Source organism: Habropoda laboriosa, unplaced genomic scaffold (assembly GCF_001263275.1).
Source record: "Habropoda laboriosa isolate 0110345459 unplaced genomic scaffold, ASM126327v1 scaffold61, whole genome shotgun sequence".
In the NCBI taxonomy this organism is placed as follows: domain Eukaryota; kingdom Metazoa; phylum Arthropoda; class Insecta; order Hymenoptera; family Apidae; genus Habropoda; species Habropoda laboriosa.
This window is the reverse complement of record NW_017100203.1, coordinates 1,321,339-1,330,919: the sequence shown is the minus strand read 5'-3', so window position 1 is coordinate 1,330,919 and position 9,581 is coordinate 1,321,339. Positions and strand designations below refer to the sequence as shown.

Below are 9,581 nucleotides of genomic sequence, written 5' to 3'. Positions count from 1 at the left end.
TTCTGTCGTATTTATAAAGGGAAAATATGTAGAAGGTAAAATTAAAAAAGCGAGTATCCAATTACTCCAAAATTTTCCGATTCGTGCAATTTCAATTTTGGTCTATTTGAACTGTGGAAATATAATATAAATTCCACTACATGGAAGAAACGAGAAATTAATAAAATACATAAGTAAACGGTACATCCTGTGCCTACAAATAGAATGAAAATGATACACGGATAAATTTCGCTATTGGTATTATCGTTACGAGGGACATCTTGGTTATTACCGGCACACCGGAAATTATGAAATATCGGCGAATCAGTTATTTCATTTCCGCCAATCACCACTTCGTTTCATCATCCCGTTTTGCTCCCTCGTCTCAGAGAACGATTTTCTTTGTATCTACCTATTGCAGTTTAACCATCTACGCAACATTAAAAATTACTTTTCACAATGTAAATACAATGTTCCGATACTTTCGTATATCTAAATTTACATGCTACATAAATTCTCCATTCAATCAACTAAATTGCATAACAAATATTTACGTAACGTCGTATTCAATATTTATCACTCTTCTCGATTTTATTACGCGAGAAGATCACGTAACAAGCAACTACATTTCACGTGACCGCTACATACACTTCCGTTCATAAGTTTTGGTTCATCTGTCAATTGACAGCAATTTTGAATCTGCCACTAATTTTTTATTGATTTGTAATTGATGTTGTGGAGATCAATAGCGATTCGAATGATGAAGAATTCGTTAAAACGTTTTTAAAGTTGCCAACTTTTTTCTGAAAAATTTTGCGCGACTTGCAAGGCACAGTGATTCGAAACTTTTGGCTGGAAGTGTATGTACACTTCTCACGATTATTCTGCGGAGATTAATAGCAATTTGAACGATAAGAAATTCTTAAAGGTGCTAACATTTTCTGAAAATTTTTGTGCAACTTGCAATGCACAGTGATTCGAAAATTTTGGCCGGAAGTGTGTGCACACTTCTCACGATTATTCTGCGGAGATTGATAGAGATTTGACTGATAAAAAATTCGTTAAAAAATTCTTAAACTTGCTAACTTTTTCTGAAAATTTTTGCGCAACTTGCAATGCACAGTGATTCGAAAATTTTGGCTGGAAGTGTATGTACACTTCTCACGATTATTCTGCGGAGATTAATAGAGATTTTACTGATAAATATTCGTTAAAAAATTCTTAAACTTGCTAACATTTTCTGAAAATTTTTGTGCAACTTGCAATGCACAGTGATTCGAAAATTTTGGCCGGAAGTGTATGTACACTTCTCACGATTATTCTGCGGAGATTAATAGCAATTTGAACGATAAGAAATTCTTAAACTTGCTAACTTTTTCTGAAAACTTTTGCGCAACTTGCAATGCACAGTGATTCGAAAATTTTGGCCAGAAGTGTATGCACACTTCTCGCGATTATTCTGCGGAGATTAATAGAGATTTGACTGATAAAAAATTTGTTAAAAAATTCTTGAAGTTGCTAACTTTTTCTAGAAAATTTTCGTTCAACTTACAATGCACATTGTTCCCAAACTTTTGACCGGAAGTGTACATACACTTCTCACAATTATTCCACAAAATTCTTCGTTGGTTAAAATGTCCTTTTCTTCAATTATTAAAAATCACTAATAAGGCTTCCGCTTATACGAAACCGCAAAAGCTCGAACTGCAATTATAAGTGTAACCAGAGTACCAGCGAGAAATCTTTGCTCACGACGTTCGATGGCTTCGGACACATCTTAATTGCTCGGTCATGAGCGCTTCTGACGACGTCGAAAAAGTTGCTAGAAGCCTCGTCCGTGCGATTCGTTACGAGAACGTTCGAAATTCTTCATAATTGAGAAATGAGAAATCGAGAAAAAAATAAAGAACCGGAATAAACGAACCAAAAAATAATAAAAAAGTGAGGGAGAACACGTTTGAAATAGGTGCACGTAACTTTTTTACAGGATATATCGAGCGGTCATACGAGGAAAGTGCAGAGTAATGATCAGAGCTACGCGGTCTGAGGTGTTGACCGCGAATTTCAGACAAGCGAGTCACACCGTGCACAATTGGCGGCGTAAATTCAGCCTTGGCGACAATCTCTTGTTGAGAATTTTTCTTGGTCTTTGCTACATCACCGGCACCTGTTGTGATTGGAAAGGAAGGATGCCGCGCGGGACGAACGAGTTGCAGGTGACTCTGAGTCGATCGCTCCAGCTCGGCCACTGCGATCTGGAGAAGACCTGCGATTGGTCCTGGGACCAATCAGTCGGTTTCAAAAGAGTCACGCAACCTGTGCCAGATAGATATGGTCCTATCGCTGACGCAAGTAATTCCGAAAATGGTAAGCTTTGTTCTTTCTGATTAACCTTTTAAATTAGCCGATTGCTTATCACCAGACTGCGGATTCTTATGCATTTGTAGGAAATTTAAAGGTACAACGTTGCACAGAATGCAGGTAATATGACACAAATACACAAAATATAGAAATTACAGTGCTTTTCGTAATACCCGATTAGGTGAAATAATTTTCTACCGAAGTTCCACCTTTTCTTACTGTATTCTCGAAAATATGAATTTGCATAGAAATCCGCAGTCTACTTGTCACAATTACGAAAATTAGAAGGAAAATGAAACTTTCGGAAATAAAAGTTGACAATTGAGAAAATATCGAAAAACGAATGAAATTAATATTTATCTAAGAAGACAAGAATTGACAATTGAGAATGTATCGAAAAACGAATGAAATTAATACCGATGTAAAGTTAAAAAAAAAATTTAAACAACCTAAAGCCCATTGGTACACAGGATGAGCCAGATAAACTGTTACAAGCTGTTTTCTGACATCGACTTGAATTTTGGTTCATATTAAATGAGACAGAGGGGGGCTAATCATTTGGGGTGCAACAAATTTGGGGAGAAGAGGAGAATCCTAGGGGGACAAACAGGTCCCCCTTACTTTTTTTAAACTGAATGACGTATTCATTTTCTGCTATTCGGATAGCTGTTATCAAACTTAACAATATTCTCGCACAGCTGAGAAGTATGTCGAAAAATACTTTTTTCACGAAGAATTTTTAGAACACGAAACATATGAAAATAAACGTATTCTGGATTAACAATCAGTTTATTAAAAGTTCAAAATAGTAACGTTTAGGTAGTTTTTCACAAATATCGAGAAGAACCAAATGAGCTTAAATTTGTTGCATCTCGTTACACATCTTTATTGGAATAACATTCCCAATAATCTTCCAAAATAGATTTCAAAGATACCAATAAGATTCCAATAATTTACTCACCCTTTGCCCAAGTAACACACAAATTTCCTGATAATTATTACAAAGTTAAAACTACAAAAAAGATAAGGAATATTTTTTTAATATTTTTTATTATTATTTTTATTAACAATTAGTATTGCCTACGACCCCGCTTGGGACCGAAGGGCCTTTTGTCACGTATCATAAACATTTAGATCTTTACTAAACAGAGGTGGTAAGGCTAGATTTTTCCGAACGTATGCAAAAGTAATATATACTTCCTAGTGTCGTCGGTTCGCTTTAGACGGTGGATTTTAGAAATTATCTTTATTTGTAATTAAGTTTTTTCTTTTATTTTACACTGTTGGTTTTACGGATATAAACTGCAAGGTCTAAACTTCCTTGTTATGCAATGCTGACTGTCCCTCGTCCTTTTTCGAGGCTGCTTTTATATTGGGGCTTTTGGGAGTTGCGAGTGGGGGAATTTAGGAATGCGTTCGTTAGGTAGGGACCAGGAATGTGTAAGGATAATGATCAGGACTCGTTAGGATTGAGGGTTCGATGGTACGGGAGAAGAATTGCAGGGACAATGGTTCGGTAATGAACTTAAGGAGTCGGTACAAAAGAAATGGGTAGAGTGCATCAGTTTGAGGATCTGCCGTAGATAGGACAGGAATTCGGTGGGAAAGTGGAAAACGCGCAGGTAGTTGTCGAAACTGTACTTGGGAAAAGGATCGGTATGCATAAATTTTTCAGTATGTAATCTGAAAATGTGGTGATCCATTGCTGGATCATACCATCCTGAACGTGTCAAATGTTAGATTTATCAGTCAGTTAGATATAACAAAAATTAATCTAACGCCTTACTAGGAAGTATATATTACTTTTGTATACGTTCGGAGAAATCCGTTTAGCCTTACCACCTCTGTTTAGTAAAGATCTAAATGTTTATGATACGTGACAAAAGGCCCTTCAGTCCCAAGCGGGGTCGTAGGCAATATTAGGGCGTTACGTAGGAGAATTCTCAGTCGGTATACAGTGCTCTTACCATCAAGTAGAAAAGCGAACCTTCCTTGTGTCCAATAAAAAGTTTATAGTTTAAAATAAGGATTATTAATTATTTAACAACCAATAACTCCCATAATCAGTGCCTCCTAAACTTGACGAGACCTCTTCAACCGTCAATTAGGTCTGCAGGCCATTTAACTCTTTGCGGTCGTATTTTCCATAGGCACGGTAGTCTTATTGGTCAAAATTATTTTTTGGTAGCGCGCCTTCAGTCAGTTCATCAATATTTTGCTAAAAATACTTTTTTGTCTCGGGGCTCGACCGCAGGGAGTTGAACTTAACCCTTTGCACTCGGCGGTGATTTCGCTATAGGAAAGGTCGCAAATCGGATCTTCTTTGAAATTTGTTGGGTTTTTAGTTAGTCAACACGAGGTAATAAACGTAAAACCGAGGTAAAACCGTATTGAGAATAGATTATATTTTGAATTTTCTCTCCTCTTCCTATGTTGTATTCCGCGGCTCGCGATTCCTTGCGTTGGTTTATTATATTCAATAGGTACGCGGTAGGAGAGCCTGACGGGAACTGGGGCGAAATAAGGGAGCTATTCTGCGCGTAGTACTATTCGACTTTATTAGACAGTTCGGTGACGTTCGGTGCGTGAAGACCACTAGACAAAAATCTGCTGTTTCGACGGAAAAGGTTTCTAGATATAGGTTCGGTAAGTACGAGAGTAGGGGTTGGTCTCAGAGGTCAATGTAGGGAGAGGCGGTGAGGTCTAGGTTCAGCGATGAGTAAAGGATGATGTGGAGGTCTAGGTTTCGGGGTGACTAACGTTAGGATGATGCGGATTTGTTTACAGTTAAGGAAAGGAGGCAGGATGACTAAAAACTAATGAAAGATAGGAGAGAGGTATACGACACCTACTGCGAGTTTCTCTGCTTAACGTAGGCCCTGTGGAATTGGTTTAATAATAAGCTGTGAGTGATGGCGTGAATGTAGTGTGTTTGTCGAATCGTCTCGAGATTTTGAAAACGAGCGGATCATACAGGGTAACTCGGAGTAAAACAGTGGAAGCGCGTTGTTATTGATATCAGTGAGTACGTGAGAATTTATTGCGAGATATGATAAGAGACCGTTGATCAAATTATCATTATTTCTTTTTACGTGTGTTTATAATTATTGTTATAAAATATATTGCTATTGAATTTATTATCACGAGTTATACAACCACAGGCCCAGGTCGGGCCACAAAAGCCATGGGTCCGCTGACCGTGGGGCGATGCCGAGTATATAACATATGTTTCTCCGCATTTTAAGCAGTCGTGCGAGTACCTGTTCTTCACTCGGGTTTTCGCCTCCGTTTTTTTGTATTTCATTTCTATCAATAAACGTTTTTTCCCTCTGCAGTCAATTGAGTCAATCTTTATTCGCTAATTAAAGATCCTCGATAAAGCGGGATGCTGCAACCGTACACGAGCGCGCAAGGGAGGAACAGCTCAAGCCACGCGTGCTCTCGGGGAAAGATAGTCTTTCTGAAAAAAACACTTTGAATACTTTAACAAAATTTTTTGAAACTAACGTAGAAGTAAACTATGCGATTTTATTTAAATATTCGATGCATTCTCTATTTCACTATGGCGAGCAAATTCACGGAGGCCCATAGATCTGCTCTCTGTCTTCGTTCATTGTTTACCAAGCGACAGTTAAGGGGGTATTCTAGTGTGACGGTTTCGAAAAATCGATTTTTATTTTTTTGCATATATCGAAAGTACAACTCTTTAAGAATGTACTCCTGAAGCTTTATAGTTGTATTGAATAAAATAACGAAGTTACAGCTCGTTTAGTGTGACACATCAAGGGAGAATCTAAATTGCACTGAAAAATGGTTGCCACGATCTGGCGAAAACTACCGAACCAATCGGACTCAAATTTTGCACGTGTCTTCAGAACATGTGTGGCTATGGTCGGTATTAGAATTATGCCAAAGTATATGTTTTTCTGATTTTTGGAGCCTCTGACAGACGAGAAAAAGTCGAAAAAATCGATACTTCGTATTCAAAGTGACGCCAGTTTTTTAATTTTCAATATTATTCTTTTATTCTACTACCGACCGTAGCGACGTGCATACTAAATAAGAATCAATTGGACTTTTTTATTTCTGATAAGCAGAACAGCTCAAATCGTGGTAACCATGGTCCTACTTTTTTTGTTCATGCTCCTGTTTCACGTGTTCCACAGCAGCCATATTTAATTATTTTTCAACAACAAAAATTTGCAACGATTCTTCAAGGACAAGTAAATACACAGGAATAAAGCTCATGTTGATAACTGTTACCGTACTTCTGTAATAAATTAACAAAGAAGGCCTAAAAACACGGCCGTCACACCAGAAGACCCCCTTAATGTCGCTTCTCAGTCGATTGCAAACGCTTAATATCACGCTATAAATGTTACCGAGTTACGTTAACGGTATTACTGTAAAATATACGTTTCTTAACGTTGCCTCCTTTTTTCGCCAGGGCATTTCTTGTGGTTCAGCGGCAATGGAAAGGCACAAATGTGGTCTTACGCGATTCCCCGTACCGGATCGCGATGCATGTTAGAATTATCCCTGTACCAAGTTGAAATGAGCGACGGCGCTATCAGCTTGCTCATAATCACGAATAATACAAGTTCGATCGCCGAGGAGAAACCAGGAAATAATAATAAGAAGTATGTAATTATCCTTCGATTGTTTCCTTCTACCTACTAACTGCTGTTTCATCGTTGTAACGATAAAGGATTGTCGGTGTGTATCGATAAGAAAGAATTTTCGCGCTGTATTTACAGATGGGAAATAACGAGTTTCAAGCTGGGTGCAATTAGTCAGCCACATCGATTACTTCTAGAGATGCTGCTACCCCACTCTAACTCTGGCATCGCGGTTGATAATGTTCGCCTAATCGACTGTTTCCCCGGTAATTATTGCTTCTACTTACAGGCTGTTCTTACGTTTTACGATAAATATTCAAATTTTCTGGATTTTTTTATCGATCTTTCGATAATATTAGTTAACACTTTGACTGCCACGTTGGTCATATATGACCGGCCACGGTTTCTCCTGTGACGCCACATTGGTGACCGGAGCGCTTCATCTTTTTACAATTGTAAAAATTGAATGAAAATTCACGGTTAGTGCATTTTGAATATAACCGATAAATAGAAGATACTTTGAAATAAAAAGTGCCCCATTGAACAATTAAAAATTTTTATTAGAACATCAATAAAAAAAATATTAGAACAAATCTTGCATCTAACGGTGCAATGTGTTAAAACACTTTAAACATAAATGTGGCTCATCAATGCAATCTGGACAGTAGGTGGTCACCTTTTTAGTTCGATTTTTAGCAATTTTTGATCCTAACAGTTTAACATTTTGGTCACCCGTGACCACCAATATGATAAACGCTCCATTGGGTAAGAATGTTGTCTTATATCATCAATTTATTATTATTTTGCCATTATATGCTTTCAACAATAAAAATACTCCCGTGGCGTCCTGAGCGAAACATGTGATTTCGGCGTGGCAGTCAAAGTGTTTTATTATAATGAAGGAATGTTGTTACGAATAAATAACAAGGCGTGACTAGGGTTACGCTATGTACCAACACGGTAGTAGTGAGATCTTTATTAGTTGTTGACTTACGGCTTTGGAGGTCCGTGCAAGACTGCCCTCCTGTCGCCTCGCTTTTTTCCTACTGCCTTTCGGCTAAGTGTTAATCATCCCTGATTGGTTAACCCGTCGCATCGGTGTTAACCAATCAGGTAATTTCTTTCCGAGTCGCTGCGTGTCCCTTGCGCCCTTGGCGCGCTTTTTCGGGGACCGCAGTGCGACTTGGCGGGGGAGGGTTTTCCCGTGACGTCATTTGGTGACACAGCTGAGTTTCCTCCAGGTCAGGTACTCGTGACCTGCCGGTCCGGGCCTCGTACGGCGGACCTTTCGGAAACCCTTGGTTTATGACGCGGCAATTTGCTATTGAGGCCGTCGGAGAAAGTTTCTACGCGGACATGCATTGTCGAATTTCTAGAAATGAAATAAGCTAAAAACGGTTTCCTCAAAAATAGCTTTTGAAGCGCGCACGTCATAAACCGTGCTGGTAGTCTGCTCGCCAAATGTTCTTCGCTGTAGCTGGTCGCTACAATAATATCAATTTATTCTAACATTATTCCGTTACTTAATTACTTTCTACCCACATTTCGACAAATTCACTCCCTCACTTTTCTCATCGCATAAAATCTTCTCATCCACCTATTCAACGCAGATTTTTATCGATCAATATAAACAAATTAAATTCAGACCTATCCACGACAGTACTCCATTGTCCACTCGCATATTACTCGTAATTATACAAAAATAAAAAGAAAATTTTCTGTACTCCCTAAGCAAGAAATAAAGTAGAGTCGTATAATCGCGTCCAGACGCAAGAATCGTCAGATTTCCCGGTAAATCCTCCCGTTGAATAAATAGAGCACGAGCAACGATACACGTGAAGAAAAATCCCGAGAATCTCTAACTTTCTAGAAAGTTTGGCGCGGCATAAGCTAAACACCCGAAAATACAGCACAAACACCAACGCATATAAATACATATCCAAAGAAAGGAAAAAATAAACGCATCCTATTCGCAGAATCAACACCGGTAGGAACGGCCTGCACAGAAGATATGTTCCTCTGCAACAACGGTTCTTGTTTGAACAGAACACGTGTCTGCGACCTAACAAAAGACTGCGCCGACGGCGAAGACGAGGGACTCGACTGTGGTAATTGTCGAATTTATTGTTTGCGACGTTTTCACATACGGTTGATCGCAAGTGGAACGTGCGACAGTAGAGAGTGTGTATAATTGAGAAACGTTTTCAGACAAAATACCGAAGAACGCCAGATGTAATTTCGAGGAGGGATGGTGCGGCTGGAGGAACGTACCAGGAAGACCTTTAAATTGGACCCGCCACCGTGGCGCAACGCCGTCCGAGAAAACTGGACCTAGTTACGACCATACATACCGCAATGCGTCCGGTGTGTATATAGCTAACATACGTCTCTACGCGTGCACATGCATTCTGAAGAATTTCGCATTTTCCATTCGGTTGAAATCTACTTACTCGCGTGGATATTGTTAATATTTTTATTTCTTTAAATCGTCGAGACTGATATTCTTGGGAAATATTTTTTAAATCATTTTTTATTCGTGAAGTGATAACGTGTAATTTTTTTTTTTTTTTGAGACGAGATAGGAGGGAAAATTTGTTTCATTTTTGGTTTACCTACGTAAAT

General features: G+C 38.6%; 1 protein-coding gene across 1 annotated transcript in view; it reads left to right on the top strand.

Annotated features, from left to right (window-relative positions):
* The window catches only part of LOC108570527 (ALK tyrosine kinase receptor), a 43,303-nt gene that overhangs the window by 3,026 nt on the left and 30,696 nt on the right, over positions 1–9,581 (top strand). The window contains exons 2-6 of the mRNA XM_017932400.1: positions 1,967–2,346; positions 6,788–6,980; positions 7,098–7,225; positions 8,936–9,067; positions 9,168–9,323. Coding sequence (XP_017787889.1) covers positions 2,004–2,346; positions 6,788–6,980; positions 7,098–7,225; positions 8,936–9,067; positions 9,168–9,323 — 952 coding nt within the window. The 5' untranslated portion in view covers positions 1,967–2,003. The remainder of the gene's footprint in view (positions 1–1,966; positions 2,347–6,787; positions 6,981–7,097; positions 7,226–8,935; positions 9,068–9,167; positions 9,324–9,581) is intronic.